A 25937-nucleotide genomic window follows, 5' to 3' on the forward strand; every position below is an offset into this window, starting at 1 on the left:
ATACCTACGCACCCAATCTACTGTTGACTGCCCTGGCTGTCCTGACTGTCCAAGTTGCAGTTTGAGGATGAGCAAACATCACGATGACCTTTCCCCTCGCACAACGTGGCAGCCGGCGAGCACCTAAATACAGTAAAAAAGCCTCAAGAATCTTTTTGGTCTCTCGCAGCCAAACCTCCACATGACGGCGGCGGCGGCGATGTTGATGCGTGTCGGTCATGCTGCGCATCCACGCACCTTGGATGGATTTGCGGTGAGCAACTCGTCGGTGTCGCTTTCTCATCACCACCACCATCACCATCAAGACCATTCCGCATTGCCTCCTACATCATCAGAACTACACTCGTTTGGATCCCCCATTCGCGACCATGAGTTCTCCATCCACAACACGTCAACAACGGCGGCAGTCCAAACTGCCTTTGGGATTGCAGCCTCATCATCTCGCTCTTGCTTTGTATTTCACCTCGATCGTTGTGCTCGGGACCGTATACAGCGTGGTCTACGGCACACATCTCGATAACGTTCGCATCTCGTCCGGCGTTGCTGGCTCTGCAAATTCGCAGTTTCCAGCCACGCTTCCAGGAGCGGCCGTGGCACCGGCGCCGATTCAGAACGGTGTAGAGGGCATGACCAACCTCGGACCCATCCCACCGACGATCCTCCTGCCGCCACACCATGCGCTCAACTACTGGGCCAATCGCAAAAACATTGTCAACCAGATTTTCGTGAAAAAGGCTTGGCTCTGGACGACGATTGCTTGGTTCCTTCAGCTCTTCTTCCTCAGGCTCGCTCCTTCTTCGTCCACCACGGCCACGACAACAACGACAGCCTCAGTCAAGCCCCGTACATCCGCTGTAGTGGGAAGCCGCGTCGATCACAAGAAGGACGAAGACACTGTCGTCGATCCACCCGCTCAAGCGACCATCACGAGCCCCGTCTCGATCTCGGTGCTGCGCTACCTCATCGCAACCGCACTCTGGCTGCTCTTTGCCAATTGGTTCTTCGGCCCTCCTCTCTCCGAGCGCATCCTCACCGCTACCGGTGCCGTGTGCGTGCCGAGCACCAACCCGGACCAGTCGCCTGTCGAGGATCTCTACTGCCGCACACGCACGCCTCTCTCCACCTCCAGCCACCCCGCCCTGTTCGCCACAAGCTCTGCAGCGTCCAAGAGCATCCGCGCAATCTGGAAGGGCGGCCACGACATTTCGGGACATACGTTTATCATGGTGCTCTCGTCGCTGCTGTTGCTCGAGGACGTTGCACCGTACCTGTCGGTGCTGCTGGGTCGAAGTGCGATCGGAGGGCTGTTGGGGGGCGTGAAGCGCGGGGGTGTAGGCAGGACGAGGTGGACCGGCTCGGCGTATGCTGCGGTGGGAGCGAGTGTGGGATTGGTAGGCTTGTGGAGCTGGATGTTGTTGAACACAGCCGTGTACTTCCACACGCCCCAGGAGAAGGTCTCGGGCTTGCTGGTGGGATTGTTGGCTTGGCTGGCTCTGCCCAAGGGCAACTAGCTGCCGTGCCCCTCTCTCCCAATCTGTCTTGACACCACCTCTACACTTCTGCATACATTCTTGCGGAATCGCACCGACCAGCCTCCACCCACTCACTCACTCTAGAACACGCTATACACACACACACACGTGTAACATATACCGATCTGCCAGGAAATTCCATTGACATCTCTCAAATCCACCCCCAGCTGATCTGCCTCCACAGCGAAGTGAGGCGGATGGCGCTCGCCAGCAAGCCGGTCCAGCCCTCGGTGGCGTCCTTGTCCATGTGCGGGGCGGCGGCCTCGTAGGAGAGGAAGACGGACTCCGAGAGGTTGGCGACCTTTTCCCAAAAGTTGAGTTTGATGCTGCGGCGCGTGCGGCGCAGGTCGGATTCCGCGCGGACCAGCGAGCGTTCGGTCGACTGGATGAGCGAGCTCACGTCGATGGGTTTCGGCCCGTGGCTGTGCTGCTGTGTGCGTCGGCGCGGCCGCTCTACCTCAGCGCGGTAGTGGGCGGTAAACGTGTCGTCTGCGTCGGGCACAACTGTCCAAGTGTCAGACAGACCCGAATCGGACGCGGAGTCGGACGCGGAGAGGTCCTGGTCATCCAGCTCTCTCGCCGCATCCTGTAGGTCGGGCCCGAGCATCTCGAGCGGCTGTCTTGCCTGGGACCTCGCGCGACCCACCGAGGGATCGCGCTTGCGGTGCGACAGCGCCTGGTCGCGCTCGATCGTCGTGCCCGCCAGCTCGGTGGCCCAGCCGAGCTTGTCGTTGGCACGGATGATCCTTCGATGCGCCGACCGCAATTGCGCCCGTAAAGCTTTGCGTTCGATGCGGAGGACGAGCAGGCTGAGCAGTACCGAGCAGAGCGAAAGCACAATGCCAAGCCGCTCGATGCCCTTTCGTCGACGGGACGATAGGAAGGGCAGCCCGAGTCGCTGGATTCCGACGGCGCGCCAGAACATGCCACCGCCTGCAAGCACTGCGGCTGTCTCGCATGCTTCGCCGATGGTGGCAAGCGACTCGGCAGCTGCTTCGAGGTGCGTAAGCCGCGTGAGGCTCGACCAGAATTTGGCAAAGGTGCGGGAGACAGTGGTCGAGGATGTGACCGTGTGCTTGTCGGAGCCCGTCTTGGAGGAGCCGGCATCGACATTCTCGGCAACATCGGCCCCGACAGCGCCCGTCGCATCGCCGCGTCCCGTCGCTTTCCCCAACTTTGAAGCAGGAGCCCTGCTGAAGCCCTGCTCTCCTCCCGTCTGCTCCTCCTCGTCCGCATTTACAGCGTCCAATGGTGCGATACTCGGCGGCTGCAACCAGTTCACCCTACCGTCCAGATGATCCGCGCGCTTCTCAACCGGTTCCTCCCCTGTAAGCCTGCTTTGAACCTCGCCAACCTCACGTCGCTTAGAAACCTGTCGATTCTGCCAATGCTCCATCACCGCTTCGGTAGCGGCCGTCACCCAGCGAGCGATGAGAATCACTCGCCGGAAATTGTCGATTCCTTCTGCCGTCGTGTAGATGCGCTGCATCAGCGCCACACGGACGGGCTTGGGGAACGACATAGCCAACACGGCTCCTGCGGGACGCATGATGGCGCTCCGATACGTTTGCGGCACCGGATGGTCAAGCGATGAGTACAGTACGAGGACGAGCGAGTGGGTGAGATGCAAAACCTGCTCGCGACCTTCCCAGGTCTTGAGGAGGCGGAGGAGGATGCTGCGCCGCTTGCGATGCAGCTTGACTGCCGAGGGAGGCAGCGCGAGCGACGGCCACGAGGACGAGAGGCTTATGGGGAAGTGCGATGAGTGATGGTTTGGGGAATCGTGCGGGAAGATGGTGGTGCCGGGCTGGGATGCAGAGCGCGAATGGGAAGCCGAGTCGTTGTAGGTGTTGATGCTGGTGGAGTGCGAATGGCTGACGGTGATCACGTCGCCGGCTGTCAACGTCTGGTCTTGTTCCGTCGCATCCCCTTGGTCGTCTTGCTCGAAATAGCCATCATAATCGTTCATTGTGCGCTCGTGTGGATCGCGAAGATCAAAGTCGTAGTTCGGAACGAACTCTGCCGTACCATCTCCGCTCTCGGCCCCAGCCTCCGAACCGCCAAGCGCGCCATCGTCGTCATCTTCGTCCGACGTGTCGAGATCGGTAAGTGTGCTGGGCACAAACGTGGTGACCGAGCTGAGAGAAGCGAGGTTCGCTGAGCTCGTGTCGTTGCTGCTGCTGTGGCCCGCTGTGGTGGTCATCGAGTCGGAGGAGGGGCTCCGTGCAAAGGAAGGATGCTGGTTCTTGACTGGTGTGGACGAGCGCACCGTATCGAGGCTGATGCGAGGCAGCGCGGTCAGCGGTTCAGCATCAATGTGGGAGACGCGACTGGAGGAGGCGGTGATGTATCCGGCGCTGCTGTCATCACAGTCGCTCCGTACGGAGAGTGATGATTGAGATGGTGGCAGTTGCAGTGAGTTGGTGTCTGCGTGCGGGTGACTAGAGGTCCCTGGTAGCGCAGCACCATCGTTGTCTACTTTGGCTGTGTTCGCCATGGCGGCGATGAATGGCACAGGGCGTGCGTGGATGATGGTGGTCGATACGCAAGAAGGACCGTTCAGACGCTGATGCTCTTGGATTGGTTCTTGATGATCCGGTTCAGCTTGACCGACAGCCGAAAGACCCTTTGCGCTCTTGCCGCGCGTGACGCGGGGCAAATACAGTGTGCAGTTCGTTAAGACCTCGACTTGGCGCAAAAAAAATCACCTGGCTTAGGAATCACGATGTCCAACCTCAGAGGCTTATGTGAGATGCAACCTGTTCATCAAGCACAGCTCTCAAGGCTGCCTGTCGTTGTGCTCATGACAGGCTACACGCTCTAGTGGATCTGAATGTTAATATAGTACAAAAGCGGCAAGGCGCTCAGATGGGATCTGGAAAGAGTGGCTAATGTAACACTCTGAAGCGCGTGAGAAGGAACAAGATACCAGGTGGACCACGCTGCGCAATGCGGTTGGTCTGCTTGGAAGGCTTTTGAGCTCGAAGCGCAAGACAGAAGTAGGAAGCCTTGCTCTCGATCAAGCTTGCTTGGACCCACTGCCGCCGGCATGTTTTGCAATCTCGTCCTTGACCAGCTGCTCGATGCGGACCTTTTCCTTGTCCTCCGCAGACATGAGGCTCTCGGCTTTTGCTCTGCGTGCCTCTGCTTCCGCTTCGGTTCCCACCTTGTCGAACAGAGTGAAGCGTTTTCGTGCCGAAAGAGGTCTGCATGCCGAAGCGATGATCTTGTCTCCTACAGAGAGCGAGTTGCTCTCGTCGTGCACCAGATACTTTTTGTGACGGATGTAGGGCTTGAGCAGTTTCGGGTGTATCAAGCGGCGCTCGACGCTGACGGTGACGGTCTTCGCCATGACGCCCGCTTTTGTGACGATACCTTCGATCGTTTGCACCACCATGGTGACGGTACTATTAAGTTCGCTTCGTCAACAAGATTGGCGTGGGGTGCAGCAACGGCAGCAACTGCAGCAAGCTGATAGCTTCGGTTGGCTGGTCTGCGAGGATGTGCTGCTCGAGTGGTGAGTGTATGTGGTGGGAGAAGTTCGCAACGGTCGAGCAGAGAGGATGAGCAAAAAAGGCGTCCGCGAGCAATGTCGACTTTCCCAGATTTCCACTTCCAAGAAGAATCTTGCTTACTAATCGACAGTCATCTGATAGATCGTGGCTCATGCACTGCAACCGAATCTTGGACCCTGAATGCGCTTTTGATGCTCGTTGCACCACTTGCTTCATCACTACAAACCAGCGGCGGATCGACATGCTCAGCCATCTCGTTGACATCATCCATCGACAGCCATCAACATGAACTCATAGCTACCATACTTCCGGTCTTCACGCGCTACTATCCGCATCCTGACCCCGCTCCGTCGGCCATTCAAAATGATCGACGAGCTCATCCACAGCTGCATCGAGCAGATTGGTCTCGATGGCGAGGCAGGCACCGACATCGATCGCTTCGCCGACTTCATCCGCCAATATCATACCGAACACTCGTCCCGCTCCCAATATCCGGACCAGCTCGTTGATGCCTCTTACCTGGCTTTCGTCTTTCGGCAACTCCTCGGCCATCCGCACGTCCACATCGGCCTTGTTGTCCAAGGAGTGCCCCTTCAAAGTGGTGCAAAGAGCGGCATCTTGAAGAGAAAGTCGTCTTCTCTCGACAGTCCTGCAGGCAAGATTCAGTCCGAAACCAGCACCACTGCCTCGCCAGAGTTTGACTCGGTTGAGCTCCTACCCGACCAGGCCCTTGCAGAACAGCAGGGTCTCGCCGAGCTCCAACGAATCCATGGTCAACGTCTTCGACTCGTCTTGCAGACGCCCGTCATCAAACGACTCTTGGTCGGCTCCGAAAGCATCTACCTGCCTCCATCCGCCTTTCGCGTTCTCCAGATCATCTCTCGATCTAGGGAGACGCCCGTGCTGAGCATCGACATTGGCACAGCCATGCACACCGACCAGAAAACTGTCTTCTACATGTGCAAGCGTCTCATCGACCATCACCTCGTCACCAAGATCAAAGCTCGCGAGACTGGTACCGTCGCAAGCTACTTCGTCGCCACGCGCTTCGAGGACCGTTGCGACATTCTCATCCAGCAGAGGAACGCCGACAATGCTGCAGACCGGCAACACTCGAGCTTGGCGTCTTTGGCTACCGTCCAATCTTCCTCCTCCAGTCTCGACGCTGTAAAGTCAACAGACGACAACGACGAAATCGAAGCCGGGTTTGACGCAGAACTCGATCAAGATGACGACGACGACGACGACGATGGTGATGCCCAAGCTCAGGGCGCGCCGACCGTCACAGTCAAGGAAGAGGAAGTGCAACGCGTTCCCGAAGCTGGCAAACGCACATATGTGTCCACTCTGTCGTCTGCACCCACCTTTGAACGCGTCGACGCCGCCAAGGCCCTCGTGTGGATGAACAGTCGCCCCGAGCTTGTCCGCTTCCGCATCTACCTCATCTGCAATTCCACCTCGTCCAAGGTCACAGCCCGCCTGGGTCTGTTGCACCGTATCAACCTCGCTCTTGCTCGTGACAAAAAGAAGGCTTTGCTCCTGGTCCTCGAGCGAGCCGTTGTCGATGGCTTCCTTGAAGTTGTCAACATCCAGGTCTCGAGCACCGGTCGATCCCATCGAGGTCTTCGGATGACGTCCAAGGGTCTCGAAGAGATGCACGAAATGATGCGTGGCGATTACGGCGATGCCACCATGCTGCAAGAGCAAGTCAAGGCTGCTAACCTCAATGCAAAGCTCCAGCAGGATCTCAGCCGGACCGAGCCCGCCTTGCCCCGCGAGGTCACCTTGGAACGTCATGTCCACGAACTAATCGCGCGCGCCGGTCCTGCTGGACGCACCATCTCTCAGCTCATGGCCAAGCTTCACGCTACTGGCCACTTTGCACGCGCCCTCGACCAGATTGCTCAGCGAGCCGACGACGCCAATGGCGAACCTTCCATGAGTGACTTGCAAGTTCGCAGCTTCCACGAACACAAACTCCGCGTTCGCAGCACAAAGATGTACAGCTACCACGCATGGGTGCTCCAATCCGCCAACGAGGGTCTGCTTGATCCCGACGATGTCCAACTCCTCGCCTCGGCCGGCGGCTCTTCCTCCTACCATCGCAAGTCCGCAGTCTGGACCGCTCCGGATCAGGTTTCGCAGCACCTGGCGTCTCTGGGGAAGGATGTGTACACACCCACTCCGGGAAAAGGTGCCAGACGGACCGGGCGTCCGCCGAAGAAACGCTCGCTCGATGCCGACTCAGATGCGCCACCGCCCAAACGAGGGCGTCCTCGAATTCATCCGCTTCCCGATCCGGACACTCCGCCCGCAAAGCGCGGCCGACCGCGCAAGAACCCGGTCGATTCTGTCGATGCAGGTCCAGTTGATACGCCCGCCGCGCAGTCGCCGGTGCCCTTGACTCCGCGCGTGAGGACTCTACGGTCGCGAGAGGCTCGCCAGGCCGAGTCGCCGGCGCTGGACAGCAGTCCTCGGAGCGAGACCAATGTGGATGCCGATGTTTCGATGGACGAAGATGCCACGACTGTGGTTCCGGACTCTCCCGCTGCAGGAGCTGCCTCGCGTCGCAGCAATCGCCGTGTGATCTCACGCGGAGGTCAGACCAGAACCGCATCGCTGCTTTCGACTCCCGCTTTCACAGCCGCTGCAGAAGAGCCTGTGGCGTCTCAGGTCGAACAAGAGGCTGTCGCCGAGCCATCTGTTGCAGTTTCAACAATTACACAACAGCAAGAGGAGCAGACTGTATCGCAAGAAGCTGCGCAGAGCGCGCACACCCAAGGGACTGGCACAGAGACCGTCAAAGAGACTGCCCAGGGACTGCCTCTTGTCGATGTGTCTCGTGTAGGCGATCTGATGTCCGCGCCTACCGAGATCAAAGCTGAAGCGCGGTCTGTTCTACCTACCACACCAGCCCCCAAAAAGCCTTCCGATTCCACCGCTATGCCCAGCACGTCGCACCGCAAGAGCCGCACCAATTTGACGCAGCTCCGAAGCTCACACGCGCTTGTCCAGTGCATTCGAGACGCCGGTGGTGCCATGGATGCGCTTCAGATCCCAGATTTGCTCACCGACTATGTCGAGAAGCATGGCTTCGCTTCAGATGCACAGCTCTCCGACCTGCGAGATAGGAAAGTCAGGGAAAAGGCGCTCGTGGCCGCCGTCGACAATAACATGCTCCGTCGCACCTTTATCCGGCTCGATCTCCCCATCGCGCACCATCCAAGGCGACAGATCCTCTACCTCCCCGACCTACCCGCAGAGAAGCTACAGGCGTACTGTGAAGCTGTCAAACAAGGTCGCCTCGGCTGGTTTGGGACCAAAAGCGCAAAGACAGCGCTCAGGCATGTCACAGACAGCGTTGCAATTGCTTCGGTCGAAACACTACGTTTCGCTAAACCGTGGCATGTTCAGGATGCACTCCGTCTCGCTGACTTGCCCACGGACCAGGCACAGCTTTCGGTGCTGCGTCAATCCTTCCGCGACGTATTCAGCGTCTATCGGCAGTATTTCGGCTTCTTGAGCGGCGAGATGCTGCGTCTCAAGGCCTTTCACCTGGCCTGCGCCAAGTTCATCACCTTGCGACGTCAAGTCTCTTCCGAGGACGATCACGGTGAATCGCTCCCGCTGAGCTTCTTCTGGACCGACGCGCCTCTCGACCTCGTTTTGGGGTTCGTGCCTGTTGCCCCCGTGGCTGAATCCATCGAGACAATGTTGCTCGATCCTCAGCTGCGATCCACGCCGGTTCGTGCTCTTCCGGAGGAGCTCAAGGCAAGTCTCGGCCTGTCGGACCGCGTCGCGGACGAAGTGTGCGTGTCGATCTACAGCCTGGCTACGCAGCTGGCCGATCTCGGCGTTGTTCATCTGCGAGCCACAGATGCTCCAGCAGACAAGAGCGGCAGCAGTCTGAACATGTCCAATGCCATGGTCGAGCCTCTCCGTCGTCTTCCGCTCTACGACTGGCAAAGCGATCAGCAACACAAGCCGCTCGTCGACTCAATTGAAGCTGGCTTGGACGTCGACCGGATCAATCACTTCTGGGCTAGAGTGCAGGCCATTTGTCTGGCAACACGCAGGAAACCCACTGCAGAAGGCATTCAGAAGCTAGACGATGCGGCTGTAGGCAATGTCTTTCACGCTGGATCTGGCGCCCTGGCCGATATGCCACCCCACAAGGCCGTAGCCGAGGAGCTCTCTGTGGTCATGCACACGCACAAGACGTGGCGTCCGTACCATCAACTACGTCCGTCGCAGGTCAAGTTTCTGTTCCGCATCGACTTGCAGGACATTCCTTTAGCGACGCAGGCCGACATTGACCGGCTCGCGTATGTGACGCTGGCCCCGCCGCACGTCGTGCGCACTGTGCTTCAGACGCGGCTGCAACGCGCAAACGAGTCTGTTTTGCCGGACGCACCCAACACCCGACGCCCAAAACCTCGCTTCACTTGGCCACTGATGCTCAGCACAATCACTCTACCCACGAGAGTCTACGAACCAGCTCGGGACAATACCACCCCAGCCGCTGCACGTCCCGGCAGAAAGGCAGCGGCAAGGGTCGTACCCACTGCAGGCAGGCAAATCCGCATCAAGACGCAAGCCGAAAGGGAGCGGGAAGGGCGCAGGACAACGCTGACCAAAGCACGTCAGCTGCGTCAGCGACGCGAGCTAGACTTTCAAGCGATGCTCGAGGATGCTTTCCAAAACGCTCCAGCTGCACTTCACCTTCGAGCCAAGATCGAGACTGCACTTTCCGTCATTCGTCGCAAGTTTGTCGCCGGCGACGTCGTGTTCGATACAAATGCTGTTCAGGCCGCCATCCAGCGAGCAATTCGGTCCACATCCGGGCTCAGTTCGATGCCTGCCATTCGAGCACCGTCGGGAGGCCGGCGCAAACGTCGGCAGATGCCTACACCCGCTGAACAGGCTCGAGACTCTGAGGAAGATGAGGACCAGTCCCAGCAAGCGGATGGAGATGCAGACGCCGGCAGTGGGAGACCCAAGAGAGATCGTCGGGCGCGAAAGTTGGATCAGGTCAACTTCTGGACACCTGCAAGGAAGGAGTTGCTGCGCGATGCAGCCGTGATCCTCCGCGTTCGCGACCAGGTGCGCGGGAGATCCGACTGGTCCGCGCTGTTCCAGGTCATCGACCGCCAAGAGTTCAACGCGACTCGAGGTGTCATCATGGCGCAATGGCGAGGCCAGTACTACCGTATGCGGGCTCACCACGGCGAAGAGTCCTACCTCGCCGCACTCGAAAGCCGATGGATCCCCGTATACCTGTCTGCACGCGAGTCGGGCATTTTGCAAGATGACGATTTCCCAGCTGCCTCCGGTTTTGATCTGGTCGCACAGATCGAGCTACTGCGTGCAAGGATCGACAAAAACGAAGTGCAGCGTTCGCTCTCCAAGCCTGTTGCTCGGCATCACCTTCCTCTGCATCTGGGTGCCTCGACCGCATTCACGACGAACTGGAAGGAAGAGTTTGTGCAGGAGCCCGTTGAGAGGCGCTTCGAGTCGTTTTTCGCGGGCGAGCTCGGTGTCGCGTCAAAGCGGTTCGAGACATTGCTCTTTACGGCTTTCGGTGACGAAGAGGCGGCTTGGGGTGATGCGGTGGATGCGGTGGATGCCAAGGTAGAGGATCTGATGGCTGAGTGGGCTGTGCGCATCGTCATTGCCAGCGCTGAACCGGACACGGGTGCTCACGAGTTGGGAGGGACGCAGGTCGACACGCCACCAGCGGACGAAGCGATCAAGGCCGAGTTCTGCAAAGGCGTTGGCGACGCCCGCATCGAAGAGGCGACGCAGCGCCTGCTCGACGCCAAGCTCATCCGATCCATCACGGTCGATCCTGGAGTTCGTCGCAAGCCAGGCACCAACTTCGTCTTTACCGAGGAGCTCCAAAAGCTTTTGCCCGACCCGAGCACGGCGAATCGGCTCGCGGCAGCAGATCTCCAAGCCATTCTGGCGCATCGCAGAGAGGCCTTCGAGCAGATCCGCGACGTGGAAGCGGGGGTCACCGTGGAGCCTGTGGAAGCAGATGGCGAGGCGGCGGCGCTGCTGCCACTGATGCAAGCCGGCCTGATCAGCGCGGAGGCTGATGAAGGTGCTTTCGAGGCGCTGCGACAGAACGCTGCTTTCAATGCGCGGGTGCTGAACGATGACGACTTGGAGGCCATGATCACGGTGAAGGGGCAGGGTGGGATGATGGACTTGCTCGATGCGGGGGTGGTGCCTTTGCCGGACGTACCGGTCGATCAGGTGCTCGAGTGGCTTACGATTGCAGGTAGTGGGAGTGGTGCAAAGGCGGATTCGCTTGACGCTCTGCTACCGATGTGGCAGCAGCGGTACAATGAGCTGGTCAAACAGGTCTCGGCGACAGACTCAGACGCAGGTCGGCGAATGCAAGATTTCGGCTCGCGGTTGATGCTCTCCGGCTCGCAGGGAACTGTAGTCGACGCTGGGCTCACGCACGGCGATGTCCTCGCGCTCACACATGGGCCTCTACCGCTAGCGTTCTTTTCGCCACTCAGCGCTCGCCCCGTGCTCGTCGCATCGGCCTTCGTGCGCGCCTACACGCTCAGCATCCCACCGTCCGGTCGCCTCACGCTGCCGCACATATGGACGTCTCTCACCGCGCCCTCGAGCGTGTCTGTGTGGAGGGCGCTGCTGGACACGGTGGTTGCGCTGACGCTCTCGCGGCCCGGGGTGAGCGTGCGGTGGATGGCGTCGAGGTTCAGTGCGAACGGTGAGGCAGGAGAGCGAGTGCCGGCGGTGGGCACGAGCTTTGCCGATGTGTGGGCGGCCGTGGGGTGCCTGGTCCAGTCGGGCGTGCTACTGCTCCGCGTCGGCGAGGCGGCCGGATTGCAGGCGTGCACGCTGCATCCGGGCAGCCGCTCCGTGTGGGCTGGGTTCCGCAGCTGAGTGTGTCTGCACCCGTCCTCTTCTGGATCTTCTGGTGGCAGAACGCGTCGAAATGTCAAGTGTAACTAACTTAGCTTAATGCTGTGTTCTGAGGAGCGAATGCATGTGCATGAGCATGTGGTCCCGAGGCAACTGGCCTCGATGGACGCAGCAAACGCGGCTGGGAGCGTCAGTGTGAATGGCCGCGCGCGCGCGGCGGAGCGTGTCCAGGGTGCACAGCAGCTGCCTTTCCGCAGCGCTGCCGACGGCGACTCGCCCGCTCCGCGGCCTTCTCCAGTCTCAGCCTCAGCCTCAGTCTCAGTCTCACCATCACTGGCTGCGTCTCAACCGCGATCAAACGGATCTAGAGATTCCCTAGAGATTTCAAAGCCTGCAACAACCTAACTTAGAAGGAGCTACACATCGCGCCTCGAGCGCTGCTCGGCGAGACTGAGCTGGATCGCAAACCGCGTGTCCTCGTCCAACTCGTCGTCGTCCGTAATGCCGGCATCTGTGACTTCGACGCCCTTGCCCTTCTCCTTCGCCTTCCCTGCTGCAGCCCCATCCCCGACCGCAGCGGAACGCAGCGAAGCAGCCAACAGCGACGACTGGCTGCCCACCTGCGACCCACTGCGCGAGCCGGTCCACGCCGACGGCCGCTGCGACGGCGGCGACGCCACAGGCCTCAAGTTCGGACTCCTGTTCCACTTCCCCGCTCCAACTCCGGTTCCAGCTCCAGTTCCAGGTGAGCCAGTCGCACATATTCCCGAACTAGCCCTGCGCAGGAACGGCGATGTCCCTCCTCCTCCAAGCCCATCACCCGCTCCTCCCGAAAACGACCCGCGCTGCGGCTGCGGCGACGCCGCCATCGACCCTGGAATCGACGACGCCATTGCCGGGAAATCCCTGGGCGAGCTCAACTCCGGCGGCGACAACGCGCTTCCTCCTCTCGCACTGCTCAAGCTCGACGAGATCGAAACTGCTTCCGCGGGCGTAGGCGACCCCAGCCTCGCACTGAACGGCACGTTCACCGTCCGCACCTTTGAGTTCTTCCCCCACCGATCCGCCGAGCGCGCGGGCGTCGTCGCGTTCGCTCCTGCCTGCGAGAGGATCGTCCAGGCGCGCGAAGCCGGCGGCGACACCACCCCCGCCAAGTACGGCGAAGCCGATGGGGACGGCGAAGGCGACGGCCGCAGGTACGCGTCCATCTCCTCATCGTCCTCGAGTTCCTGTTCCAGATCGTCGTGCGCTCCAAAATCGTGATCGTCCAACATCCTGTATCGCCGACGACCGGTCGTGTTGGCCGATGACGAAGCGGATGAGCTGCTGCGCCGACTGCTGCGCGATGGGGGAGCCCGAGCTGCATCGTAGAACGAAACCGGTGGCTCCGGAGTATAGCGATAAGCGTGTTCGGCCTCGGCCTTGGATTCGGCAAGCGCAATCTGCTCGAGCGCATCGGCAAGCTCCGGGTCATCCACCACCTGTTCGGGCACTTGGATTTTCTTGCGACTCGAGGAGGCGTGCGAACCAGGCACGTAGCCACTGCCGCCCATGTACTGAGCTTTGGTGGTGGCAGTAGCGGCTTCTTCATCGCGCGACAGCATGAGAGCATATTCGAGCGCCTCCTGCTCGCTCAAGCCTTCCAGCTCGAATCCATGCCGATTGCGGATCGAGCTGTACTCGGCCTGCCTCTCCTCGTGTTCGGCCTCGAGCTCCGCCTTGGACTCGCGCAAGTCGCGCTTGAGTTCGACCTGCATCGCGTACTTATTGTCCGACAATCTGGGCCTTCCACCCTTGCCCTTGCTTGAAGAGGCAGCTGCTGCAGCTGCTGCAGCTGCACGCTTGCTGAGCACAGGCTCGGCTCGGAACGCCAGAATTTGGTGGCCGATACTTGCAACGAGGCATTCGTGATCAGCGATTATCTGCGTAACACGGAAGCGTGCCGCCTCGGTCTCTGTTAGCTCGCCAGCAGCAAGCATGCGTGCCGGGTGGCGCGTTGCAGTACGGTCGTTGATGGTGCGGATAAGGTCGCCAGCGAGCGAGTCAAACACCTTGATCGTGCCGTCCGAGGTGCCGACAAAGATGTGCAGAGGAGTCACTTCGAGCGCTGTCACCGAGGTGTGGTGCGCTTCCCAACCGATGGAGGGGAGCAGCTGCTTTTGGCCTCGGAAGCGGGGCGGGTTGTGGCCCTGCCACTCCTGCTGCGTGGTCTCGTCGAAGGTGGAGCCGCTGCTCTCCCAGTCAAAGAGGAACAGAGCTCCAGCTTTGGTGCCGACGCAGACGAATTTGCGCTCAGGATACTGGCCAGAGCCATCGTAGCTCTCGAACGGAGAAGGGCCGAGAACGATCGTGGCGGGCTGTCCTCCCATCTCGGGCCTAGTGGCAGAAAGCGTGGGTGAAGCATATACGCTTGTCGACGGACTCTGAGTAGCCGAAGGTCTAGAGTCACGCTTCGGTAAGCGAGGCTCAAAGTCGGGTCGAATGGCGGTGATCTCATCCATGACTGCAGCTCCGAGTACGGTTGTCTCAACGGGGAATGAAGAATCTTGAAACAGACGATGACGCAGCAGCACCCGAGCTCCGGAATGGTGGACGAGAATCGAGCAGTCGTCGGCATGATTGGCTGCGTCGGAGCCTTTGCCGCTCGCTGTGGAGGCAGGGTCGATGACGATGGAGCTGACGGCCACTTGTGCCGCAGAGCCTGGCGGCACTTCGATCGTCGTGGAGCGGATCGACTGCGAAAGGCGGGAAAATAGTGCCTGAGCTTCAAGTGTCTCGGGTTCCGGAGCGCCATTAGCGAGATGGTCTGGATCGGTGGCTTGCGGAGGGATGCGGAGGAGTGCTCCGACATCGATGTTGGTCCAGACAAAGATCTTGCCGGTGGTGCTGCCAGCTGCGACGATACCGCTTTTGGCATCGTAAGCGAGCGCGCAAATGGGAGCGGCAGGCGCGGCATTGCTCTGAGCCGGGGTAGCGGACGAGATGGCATTGGACACGGGCGATTTGGTTGAAGAAGTGGCTACCCACAGCGGCCAGGAGCGATTGGAAGACCACATGCGCACGGTGCCGTCAAACCCGGCAGTGACGAAGGTGGAGGCGACGTCGCCGAGCATGGCCATAGCCTGTCGCAGACGTTCCGGACTGCGACCTGGGCCGTGCGCCCCATCGCTATCGCTAGCAAAGGGAATGGCGATGGCGGTGACAGGTCCTGCATGGGAGGCGCGAGGCGTGAAGCGGATGCTTCTGATAGCACCGCGCGGATTGGTGCCTTGCCTAGACATCGTGGTCATGCCCACCTCGCCCGAGCGGAAGCCCCAAAAGATCTGCGAAGCATCTGAGCTCGCGTTGAGGCTGGAAACATTGGGACTGAATTCTACGTTGGGGTTGCCGTTTCCCGCGCCATTTGCGGTGCCTTCAGCATCAAGGTAGCCCTTGGTGACCTTGCCGGTCCAAGGGTTTGATCGCGATGCGACGCCGTACGTGTCGGTGGCCGAGATGAGCAGGCGATGCTGTTTGGACAGCGAGATCTTTTTGATGAGATCGACGCGCGGGGTGGAGAGCACGGTAGGTGTCCGGGATTTGCGCCACTGTCGGAGGAGATCGACGCGCTGCTGGAACTCTTGGCGCCAAGATGCATTGGTGAGACGACGAAGAGCAGGGGTAGCAGACACCTCGAGCGAGGCGGCGCGGTGGGCTTGGGCTGCTTCGAGGCTGAAGTAGGTGGCAAATGCGGCTCTCCAGGTAGCATCATCGCGTGCTATGAAGGCCCACGAGCGACAGACGGCAGCAGCGCGTGAGAGCGAGACGGGATCCAGGAAGGCAAAGATGCGCGTGAGAAGCTCCGGCGCGAGTTCCGAGGCGTCGGTGATGGCCGGCGGATGCCTGGTAGGCGCGTCAACATGTGTGCTATGGTCTGCACCATCGTCTTCGATGGCTTGGGGGTCAGTGACGCGGACTATGGTTGAGGCAAGGCCGCCAGCGGCAGTCGCCTCCTCGCGGGGCTTGCCTTTGTCGCGTCTAGGCTGCTGATGAGCGGAGAGCTCATATGCGCCGGGCTCTGCGAGTGGGTTAGGGTCGTCATGCTGGGCTGCGCTAGGTGTAGAATGCAGAGATGTAAGGATGTTGGTGTATGCTTGTTTGGTGGTGTATGGCTGTGCAGGGTCAAGAGACATAAACTGAGAGTGGGGGGTCGAGTACAATAGGCTCGACGGTAACAATGTGCTGGTCAATGATACGAGAGTTCACTGACGCGTCTGAGAATAGGATGATAGATCGCGTGGATGGTGGTGCGCGCCGTTGCCTGAGAGCGATGCGAGTGAGTGTTGTGGTAGTGCTGTGTTGGTGGTGAAGGGGAGGAGGGTATTGATGATGTTTCAAAGTCGATGGCCAATGCTCAGCTTTTTGGAACGCGTCGAACGTGAACAAGAAATCTGCAAGGTGAAGCTCAGGTGCAGCTCGCCACACATTGGTATTTGCATCTCCGATCTCGGTTGTCTGTGGTGCTGTATCGGTGATCGCGGTCGGCTGCACAGTCAGCCTTGGCCCGTACAACTCTCAGCCCGTCTCGACGACGGAGAGACTGGGGATTGCATGGATTTTGAGATCCCAGGTACACTTCCGTTCACTTTGACATAAGGTCGCACCGGTGACGACTGTCAGTGAGGGCATAACCCCAATGAAAACAACAAACAGGAAAAAGAGACTCGAAAATCTTGGTCAAAAAATTCACCGCCGAGTTACCGCACTATCGAAGCCTGCCTGGTGCGAGCGACGTCCAGAAACGACATCCAGCTCTCCTCGAAGAGAAACCGCCCCGCCATTGGGTAGCGTACTGCAACAACGCCAACGATTGCAACAAAGAAAGCATGGCATATGCTAGGGGATATACCGCGACCCAACTTCAATCATGAGGTGGTCACCATCGGGTTCCCGATCCGACAAAAGGTCCTTCGGCCGAAGTGAAAACCCGCTCGGGTCCGAACGTCAGCCAAAGCGATTTAGCTTGTGAGGAGGGAAAACGAAAGTGAATCGGGCGGCGCTTTCTGATCCTTCGGTAGAGGATCGCACAGCAGGCGCCGATTTGGGACGGAAAGCGAGAAGAACGAGCAAATCGACGCTTGGACGTTGTCGTCGTCAGCATCGTCTACTGGAAGTGGCTCTGAAACACCATCTCATCTCTTTGACATCACCAAACCAAAGTTTCAGATTCATTCAAAATGGCTTCCCAGGACCTCCAGTGGCTTCTCGTCCGCAACAACTCGAGCTTCCTCGTCAAGCAGAAGGGTCTCGGCCGCATCTTCTCGCGCGAGCCTCGCAACCTCGTCCAGCTGCACAGCTACAAGGTAAGATAATCATCCATTACTGCGACACGCACGACCCGGAGCACATCCACGCGCTTCATCGCCGCCACCACGACAAGCCAACGCCCATGACCATTTGTCCGTCCGTCATGGCATGGCATGGCAGCGCCAGCAACCACCATCAGAGTCACGTGCGCAAAGCCACCCAACCAGGCTCATGGCGCTCTCTCGACAACGCCATGACGTTGACCGACAGATGCCGACCTCGTTATGATACGACCGATACTGTCGCCGCACAGCCGGACTCCTCCCGTCAGTGGGCGTTCACTCTACCACGACTGCAGCCGACTGAACACATCGCGACTCTCAGTACCACCGCCAAAAGCCCCGGGTCATCGTCGTCGTCGTCGCGTCGTTCTCGCTCGCACAGTCGACCACTGTTTGCTGACCTCCACATCGAGTCTACTTCTTGCGCCACCACAGTACTCCGGCGTTGTCAACTCCAAGGCTGTCGGCATCGAGGCCCCCAAGTCCGGCAAGGGTGTCGTTCTCACCACCAAGAACGCCAAGCAGGGCTCTTCGGCCATCAAGGCCACCAAGAACACCACCACCATCAAGAGGGGTGGTGGACGCCGCACTGCCGGTGTCGTCTCCAACGTCGTCGCCAAGAAGGGCTACCGTGCCGACTTGACCAGGGGTACGTATTCACCATCACCATCCCCCATCACCACCACATGCAGAGGATAACGAGAAGCAGGACCACCGGGAGTATCACACCAAGGAGGATTGGCACAGGAGGAACCCGATGCATCGCGCTAGAACCCACCGGATCTATCATATACCATGATTCTTTCTCCTTGAAGGTTTGGGCGTAATAGCGATGCAAGATCGAATCACGGCGTCGTGGCGGAGTTTCGCGTCATGCGTACTTCTTGTGGGGCCCTGCAGTCCCCTTGCGGACTCTGTTGGCTCACCAATGTTGTGTCGTTCTGACAAGAACGGTGCGACTGCCCGACCCACATTCATACCCCGGTCACGATTGTTTTGGGACAGGTTGGAGGAGTCGAGCATACCGGTGCAGATCGTTGTGGAGCGCGAGTTCGCCATGGCAACGTAGCACTCATACTGACTTTTACTCATTCTACCCTTCCTCGCGCACGTGATTTGCGAATAACAGCCGCCGTTGTCCGCGCCTCTGCCATCCTCCGCTCGCAGCGTGGCCGCACCCAGCCCCCCGCCCGCAAGGTCCGTGGCACTGGCTCTCGCAAGGTCGTCAAGATCGAGGAGCCCGTCGCCTAAGCGTGCACTTCGACTTTTGCCAAAATGACCTTCCCACTGCTTAGCTGATCATCATCGCAATGCTACAGTGTACTTGCAGTTGGCCCTTCTTTCGACCTTTCGATCGTTTGAGTGAGATTGTGTCCGCATTGGAGGCGAACACTTGTATGCTGGTGTCCCAAGAGGCATGGAGCCAGGTGATGGACTGGACGAACAAGGTCTTAGAGGAGAAGGTCGCATGACTCGCGCGAATGAGTTGGTCCAGTTAAGAGGATACCACTCAGGATACTCGTTTTCGCCCGACAGAGCATGCCGAGCTTGGCCGACGAGAGGAATGCCACCGGAGCAGGACGGCGTGTGCGACTTTGTCACGTGAACGAGTAGTCGGCGAGAGGCGATGAGATCAAAGACAGGGAAGAGCGTCGAAGCGAAAAGAGCTCTGACTTTAACGAGAGGCGATCATCAAGGATCGACAAGAAGCAAAGTCACATGTCTGAGACACGCTTTGGCATGTGCGGGTTGACAAAGGCTTGACTTGTGCGGGTTAAGGCTTGACTTGCACTGCGAGCGCGCGCGCGCGCATGCGCATCGTCTCGAATTCTTATCTTGTCGCCTTGCAAAGAAGCCCTAGGTTCGAGACGAGTTGCTATGCTGACGGCATCGGCGACCCAACGATGCCGCTGTGCAGTCCGCCGTCATTGAGCGCGCGAACAGCGAGGGAAAGGATAGGATATGCTGCTGCAGCCAAGAGCCAGCCCAATTTTAAGGAACGCTTTGCCTGTCCAAAACCCGCACTGCTCTAGCGCCTTTCTAGCTGCACCCCGCAGCCTGTCAACTGGGCAACGCTAAGCAAACGCGTGGACCGGTGACAGCACGGTCCAAAGCGTTAGATCTGGCGACTAGTATCGCTGTGTGGAGAGGCAACTACAAACGCCACAAAGGTGTGACTGTCGAGAGGAGGTACGCAGACGACAATCGTCCGAACTTTGTGTGGAATGTGAGCTACACCGCAAGATTGTATTCGAACAGGTGCCGCTAGTATTGCTGTCAAGATCTGCACCCTTTCTACTGGCCACGTTGATATCTGGACGCGACAGTTGACGTCCGCTAAGCGTTCCTCGCATAAATCTGACGTCCGTCAGAGCGGGAAAAAGGAAAACGGGGCTTTTTCCCCCTGGGACATTCAATTATCCTTGTGTGGCTTGGAATGTGGTCTACAGCTCTCTCCCTTTCTACCTCTCTCTCTGTGTGTGTGTGTCTCTGACATCGACGGCTCGACACCCCGCAGTTCGTCGGTCCAAACCTTCGGCGCTGTACATAGTTCTACGCAAGCCTCTCGCGCCGTTCCCTGCGCTACATTGCATCGCGCCTATCACCGCGCTCGCTCAAAAAGAAGGACGGCTGCTTCGACTTGAAATACAATCCAATGCTCCAGACGGCCAAGGAATGTGGAAGAGCGACTTTCCAAGTATCATGGTTGCACAGAGTCGAACTTTCGGCGCAGAAGCTTCTTCTCGCCCAGACTGCGATGATCGGCGAGCGCTTTTTCTCAGAACATCGAGCCGAAAGTCATGTCGCTCTACGTCAAGCCCGCATTCATTGTCGATGAGGTCCCAGATTGTTGCAACGCATGTTCGTTGAGCCAAATCGAGAATCGAGACAGTCTTTGCGGCAGGTCCAAGCCACGATCAGTCCAGTTCGAAACATGTCTTGTTCTGTGTCGATCCAGCTCAGCTGATTTTCGACGTCGAGGGCCTCCGAAACCGAATCCGATCCGGCCTTGCCGTAACACGATCCAGTCAGTCATACAAGCTGTTCGATTCTGTTGCGCCAGGAGATACCTGTGCGGTCTTGGCTCCTCGGCAATAGAAGCGCGCTAGCCACCACCGAAGAGGTACCTATGTGTCTGCTGGCGACCCTGCGACCCTGCAAATCGAAACGCACGGTTCCAAACTCTGCACGAGCAAAGAGTAGACCAAGCGCGTGCAGAGCGGTGCGATGTTCTGTGGAGTGCAGCTGTGACAGATAATCGTGCATGTGCTTGTGCAGCAACAGTGTCGCATAGAGCGGCCACTTGGCATGCCAGACTCGAGCGATTCGAAAATAGCAAAAAAGAGGCTTAAAGGCTGGCTTGCTTATTTTCTGCAGTGCCAGGCCAGGAGTGGCCTGCGGGCCAGAATCGACTTTCGGTTTTCCAACTCCTGCGTTTTGCGTGTGTGTGGCACGGCGGCTCGCATCGAGCTGTGCGGCACACTTCGAACGGCCTCTCACTGCATAGTAACTCTAATTTGGATCCTACGACAGCAGCATAAGCACAAGGCATGGGCTGTACACTCTGATCACTCCGGAATTCAGTGTGCAAGAGCGCAACAGATGGCCTGTGTCGCTGCGAACCTCGCCAACCCGCACATTACTTTTTGTTGCAAAGTCTACGCTCGACAGACAATCAATCATGCATGCTGCAGCTGCTTCTCGCTTGGCTCGGGTCTGACATGCTTCCTTCCTTCCCTCGCTGTGATTTTCGATGCACATTGCACTCCGAAACATACCGTTGAGCTGCATCATCTTGAAATCTTCTGTAAGCTCGCTTCTGCATGCTCACGACGATCCTACATCAACTTTTCTCTCGTTTCCCGTCTTTGATGGCGTCTCCATTCCTTGCTTCATGCTCAATCCGCAGCCAGTGCTCTTTTCCGCTTGCTGCGCGCCGCTGCCCCCGTCTCCTATGCACTCCCAAATCCGTCCAAGCCTCTGTGTTTTGGACGTGCCTGTCTATCAACCTTGCGCCTGTCAAAACACGGACTCGAACGTCTCGCTTCGAGAGACACTGTGGCATCAATGTTTTGCTCGCATGCGTGAGTTGTTCGCCGGAAGTGGTGTTGACGCCCTTGGCAAACTCGACTGTTGTGGACGCAATGCGCTTGGCGTTCGATCCTCTGACGGAGTGCCCGCCAAGCTGATGTTTGAGAACCTTGTTGTTGCTGCTGCATTGTTGTTGTTGCCGTCGATGCTGCTGTTTGGGCAGCGAACGGCAGACGCAGCGGACGGCTGCGACATGGGCTCCCACGGTCTCGTCCAATGTCTGTCTTTCCTGCTGCGACACAGCGCAAACCGGGCCCCCCGTTGCTAGAGCTTCCGTATACACCTAACCAACCTGCCATCCCAAAGCTATAAAGACGAACCAGAATGGCGTCTTCCTCATCCACTTTTCATCATCAAACCACTCTTCTCACTCCACTCCACTCCACTCTTCTCTCTCTACACTCTTCCACTCTCTTTTAGCTTTCAGCTTCCCCAATCTACACTTTCAAAATGCAGTTCAAGACCATCTTCGCCGCTGTTGCCACCCTCGCCGCCGTCGCTTCGGCCCTCCCCACCTCCTCTTCCGAGCAGAACGGCAACGGCCAGTGTGCTGTCGGGCAGGCTCAGTGCTGTTCGCAAGTCGTAAGTGTCGACACCGCACCTTCTTCACCGCAATCTTTGAGTTTTGCAGCGATCTGACTTCTAGCCTTCCATTTGTTTTGATATGATCTTTTCACCCGAGTAGAAGGAGGGCAAGCAGGCTCAGGACGCCCTTGCCGGTCTCGGTCTCGCTTTCAACGAGATCCTTGACGGCGCTATCGGCCTCGACTGCCAGCAGATCCCCGTCGGTGTCCTCGGCGGTGCCGTCGCTGTCCAGAACACCTGCAAGAACACCGCTGTCTGCTGCCAGGGCTCCGCCAACAACGGCCTGATCCAGACCTCGTGCACTCCTCTCAGCGTCAACTAAGCGTTTGTGTTCATGACGAGCAGCGATCGATGATGGCGAACATTAGCATTCTCTCTGGAGCTTTGGTACTTTCGTCTTCTCTTCTTCGCATTTCTTTGCATTTTCCCACACGCGTTTCGGTCTAATCTGTCCTGTCTTCCCATCCTCGCAACTCCGCCACCCTAATCTCATCACTCTCCTCCATAGCTTTTACGTCTGATTGTCTGCGAGATCGTGTGCTAGCTTTGAGCTCTATCTTTGAATGCATCAGCGATGGAACGCTCACGAGATCAGGTCTATCTGAGTAGACCCTTCATAGAACACCAGGTCGACTTTTCGACGAAGGATTCTTCATTCAGACAACCTCCAGCTATGCAATGTACAGCATCTCAACAAGCAACTTCCGACGCGGGAGCCAAGTCAGCGCTCGAATGGAACGAACAATCCATTCCTTGCATCCTTGATCAATCTACTGCTGCTATTTACCACTCAGGACAAAGGAACAGGACTCTTAGGCGTCGCAAAGAATCTGTCTGTGCTACCTACTCTTGAAGCTGCATTCCAACGCTGCGAAACAGACGGCGGGGAAAGGAATGCCAATCACAGCTGTCAAGCAACGCGGTACGCCTATTTATCATACATGTTACATCCATGAATTGCACATGGACCATTCAAAATCCACTGAGAATGTCACGTGCAGGAGCTCGTCGCAATCTGGAAAACGGAGGCCTGCAGCCCTGTCCCTTCCGACGCCCAGCTCCACACAGCGAGCGAGCGGATTTGACAGGCACCCAAGCGCGATTTCTGCGCCCTCGTCCTTCTGAAATCGGATGACGGAAGGGTCAGTGCTCGATGCGATCGTCGTTAGTTCTTCTCGCTCCACATTTGTGCCCTCTCCCCTGTCACATCCTATCACATTTCGACGATCGCACAACAGCAGGCAGCAGTAGCCAACAAGCGCCAACAGGATCCGCTTTCGATCATCAACGAAGCACGTCACAGCACCCTAACCATCACAGTCCCAGGTCCGATATGATTGCAGCCTCGGTAAGTGATTCTGTGTGTAGAGGAGGGTCTGGAGGAGTAATGCATTGGCTGACGCTTTTCAGTACCCTACACGGTGAACTATGCGCTACGACAGGTGCGCTCGGCTTCTGCAAAGGTGGCAGCAGGCGTTTTGGTTGCAGGGGGTTCGTCTGTGCTCATGGCCAAGCCGATCTACAACGACGAGGCTAGCTCCAGCGGTGCTTCCAAGGTAAGTCCCCGCGTCCACCCTCGCGAACCTCTGCAAGGACCATAGCTTTGCATTCCTTTCAGCGCTGCACACTGAACCTGCGTGTACTGACCTTCGAATCTGAACCCGTACTTGAATCTGCATCTCGGTGCCGCACTTTGCAGCTCTCGATCTACCCGCTTCCGGATCCCAAAGTCGAGGTGGTCCCCGTTCAAACCGAACTCGAGCGCCAGATCGGCTCGGCACGTCGTGCCGTCTCGCACCTCACGGCAGACACGCGCACCTCGGTCCGCTCGCTCGTCGACCGCTGGATCTCGGTCGAGCGCAGCATCGAGGGCGAAGTCAAGACGCTCATCCCGGCATCCGAGCCGCTGACCCCCGGCCTGCTCTATGTCGGAGTCACCACGTTGGCCGGCAGCATCTTCACCCGATACCGCGCATTCCCCATCCGCATCCTAACCCCGCCCCTCGCGCTCGTGGTCAGCTTGAACTACTTCAACCCGCACCTCGCGTCGAATCTGGGCGCTTACTACACACAGCTCGAGCAAAAGTACGTGCCGGCGCTCACCGAGCAGAGGCGGAACTGGCAGCAGCAGGGCAAGAAGTACTTGGACCAGACCACCAAGGGCGTCCACGAGCTCAAGGATAAGACCGAGCAGGGCGTCAGATCCGGCTTGCAGACCGTCGAGCAACAGACCGGCTTGAAGGTCGCCGACGTTGTGGCAGCTAAGGACCAGGCCAAGTTTGCTGTCAAGGACCAGATGAAGGCTGTATAAAGGGGTTCTGGTTTCTTTGCTGACGGCGATGGCCCCACGGCAGCAAGTTAGACGACTTTCCATTCGTAATCGGAATGCTCAATCCGCTACAGACTTGTTCCGCATCGATTCGGTGAACAGAGATGCCGTCTCCGTCCATCCGCACTCTCATGAACCATGACATGCAAGAGACAGCGGCAGATCCGCTGCCCTTGCCGTTGACCTCGTTGACACAGTGATTGTTGTGCTGGGAGAACCACAGCATTGTTGCCGGCAATGATTGAGAGAGTAGCAACTTAGCTTATATGGTACAAAGACGAAAAGCGGCTAGCGGTAAGGCGCTCGAGCAGGTTGTAGGGGAGAGAGTGCGGAACAGGGGACGGTGGAGAGGAGAGTGCGGATCAAGGCTCAACACTCAGCTCTTAATAGCCTCCGGTTGCTGTCCAGCTGACCGCAGGTCTGAGCCGCCACCAACGTCCTCTTCAAGTGATCTCCTAGAATAAGCTCGGCCCTCACATCGCTACGACCCGCCAAACCTTTCCTGAGCCAACGCTCTGAGCATTTCCATGGTCTTACTATCCTTCTCCTTCATCGCCGACACCTTCTCCTGCATCTCTGCCCTTCTCTCCTCCAGCCTCTCTTGACGAGATTGCTCCCTCTTGCCCATCCTCCTCTCCCCTGAGCCACCTGCTTTTAGCGCGGGACTATCGTCGTCGTACAGCTCACGGTCGTCCAATTCGATGCCATCGTCGTTGAGGCGTCGATTGGCAAAGTCACGGTTATCGGTGTTGAGCTGGCGCTTTTTCTCTAAGGCCCGTTCACGTCCTGTCGCACGGCCATGGAGGGCTTCGTCTTGGTCGGCTTGGTCGTGGCGCGCCCGGCGGCGAGTTTCTGAGGCAGCGACGCGCGAGAGCTGCTGGGTGTGTTCGCGATCGTACTGCGATTCTGCGTGGCTTTTCCTGGACGTCCAGCCCGAGTCCCGCGCTGGTGGGGTAGGAAGAGGGGGACCTGCATCGCTCTGGGACTGCATCGACCGGCCGTGTCGAGCGCGGCGTTCGGCATCCCGAGCCTCGGCCGCTCCGCGACTATCGCCGTTGGTCAGCGTATCGACGGTATCCCGAACCATCGCCAGCTGCTCCTTCTCCGCTGCCGACGCGGTCGCAAAACCCCACCGATGCCTCGTACCCGATCCGGATGCTACACTGGCTCCACGGATCTTGCCAGTGTAAAAGTCATCGTCGAGTCGACCCTCGTTCCACCGGCGGACGAACCGCTCAAAATACCGCCGTGCATCCTGGCTGGATATCTCATCGAGGTACTTCGACTTGGTCTCGGACAGCCACGCTTTGAACTCGGCAGATCGGATGTAGTAGTCGTCTGGCGTGAGTTCGCGCACTCCAAAGCGGGCGAGTACGGGATGCAGAGTCCGTGATTGCGCATGTGGTGAGGGCGACCTAGATCGTCGTCGAGAGGTTTCACGATTGTGCTCTCGATCACTGCCATGTGTGCGTCGATGCGATGCGTCACGATCGTCTCGCCGACTTCGGTGCGTCGAATAATGGTCGTCGTCGCCTGCCATGATCCTTGCCGTTTGTGTTGGAGTTGGTCGTGGTTGGTAGGGGGCCCATCGCCCGTCCGCTGCTTAGAGAAAAACGCTCTCACAAACCTCCACCCT

The 25937-nt window shown here is 58.5% G+C and overlaps 9 protein-coding genes across 9 annotated transcripts; 5 read left to right on the forward strand and 4 right to left on the reverse strand.

Moving 5' to 3' along the window:
• Positions 1-368: 368 nt before the first annotated feature.
• EX895_002549 (uncharacterized protein) lies at positions 369-1511 on the forward strand (the record flags this gene model as incomplete). The annotated part of the gene is made up of 1 exon (XM_029883147.1): positions 369-1511. The coding sequence occupies one exon, from the start codon at positions 369-371 to the stop codon at positions 1509-1511; it is 1143 nt and encodes a 380-aa protein (XP_029740545.1).
• Positions 1512-1683: 172 nt separating this feature from the next.
• On the reverse strand, positions 1684-4029 carry EX895_002550 (uncharacterized protein; the record flags this gene model as incomplete). Its single annotated transcript, XM_029883148.1, has 1 exon — positions 1684-4029. One exon carries the CDS (start codon positions 4027-4029, stop codon positions 1684-1686), a length of 2346 nt encoding a protein of 781 aa, XP_029740546.1.
• A 522-nt stretch (positions 4030-4551) lies between these two features.
• EX895_002551 (uncharacterized protein) lies at positions 4552-4929 on the reverse strand (the record flags this gene model as incomplete). The annotated part of the gene is made up of 1 exon (XM_029883149.1): positions 4552-4929. One exon carries the CDS (start codon positions 4927-4929, stop codon positions 4552-4554), a length of 378 nt encoding a protein of 125 aa, XP_029740547.1.
• A 481-nt stretch (positions 4930-5410) lies between these two features.
• EX895_002552 (uncharacterized protein) lies at positions 5411-11968 on the forward strand (the record flags this gene model as incomplete). Its single annotated transcript, XM_029883150.1, has 1 exon — positions 5411-11968. The coding sequence occupies one exon, from the start codon at positions 5411-5413 to the stop codon at positions 11966-11968; it is 6558 nt and encodes a 2185-aa protein (XP_029740548.1).
• A 395-nt stretch (positions 11969-12363) lies between these two features.
• EX895_002553 (uncharacterized protein) lies at positions 12364-16119 on the reverse strand (the record flags this gene model as incomplete). The annotated part of the gene is made up of 1 exon (XM_029883151.1): positions 12364-16119. One exon carries the CDS (start codon positions 16117-16119, stop codon positions 12364-12366), a length of 3756 nt encoding a protein of 1251 aa, XP_029740549.1.
• A 1044-nt stretch (positions 16120-17163) lies between these two features.
• EX895_002554 (uncharacterized protein) lies at positions 17164-18546 on the forward strand (the record flags this gene model as incomplete). Its single annotated transcript, XM_029883152.1, has 3 exons — positions 17164-17289; positions 17731-17944; positions 18425-18546. The coding sequence occupies 3 exons, from the start codon at positions 17164-17166 to the stop codon at positions 18544-18546; spliced, it is 462 nt and encodes a 153-aa protein (XP_029740550.1).
• Positions 18547-21837: 3291 nt separating this feature from the next.
• Positions 21838-22294, forward strand: EX895_002555 (uncharacterized protein; the record flags this gene model as incomplete). The annotated part of the gene is made up of 2 exons (XM_029883153.1): positions 21838-21969; positions 22073-22294. 2 exons carry the CDS (start codon positions 21838-21840, stop codon positions 22292-22294), a joined length of 354 nt encoding a protein of 117 aa, XP_029740551.1.
• Positions 22295-23305: 1011 nt separating this feature from the next.
• On the forward strand, positions 23306-24283 carry EX895_002556 (uncharacterized protein; the record flags this gene model as incomplete). Its single annotated transcript, XM_029883154.1, has 3 exons — positions 23306-23320; positions 23415-23528; positions 23672-24283. The coding sequence occupies 3 exons, from the start codon at positions 23306-23308 to the stop codon at positions 24281-24283; spliced, it is 741 nt and encodes a 246-aa protein (XP_029740552.1).
• Positions 24284-24782: 499 nt separating this feature from the next.
• Positions 24783-25841, reverse strand: EX895_002557 (uncharacterized protein; the record flags this gene model as incomplete). Its single annotated transcript, XM_029883155.1, has 1 exon — positions 24783-25841. One exon carries the CDS (start codon positions 25839-25841, stop codon positions 24783-24785), a length of 1059 nt encoding a protein of 352 aa, XP_029740553.1.
• Between the last annotated feature and the right edge of the window lie 96 nt (positions 25842-25937).

Source organism: Sporisorium graminicola, chromosome SGRAM_15, assembly GCF_005498985.1.
Source record: "Sporisorium graminicola strain CBS 10092 chromosome SGRAM_15, whole genome shotgun sequence".
Lineage (NCBI taxonomy): Eukaryota > Fungi > Basidiomycota > Ustilaginomycetes > Ustilaginales > Ustilaginaceae > Sporisorium > Sporisorium graminicola.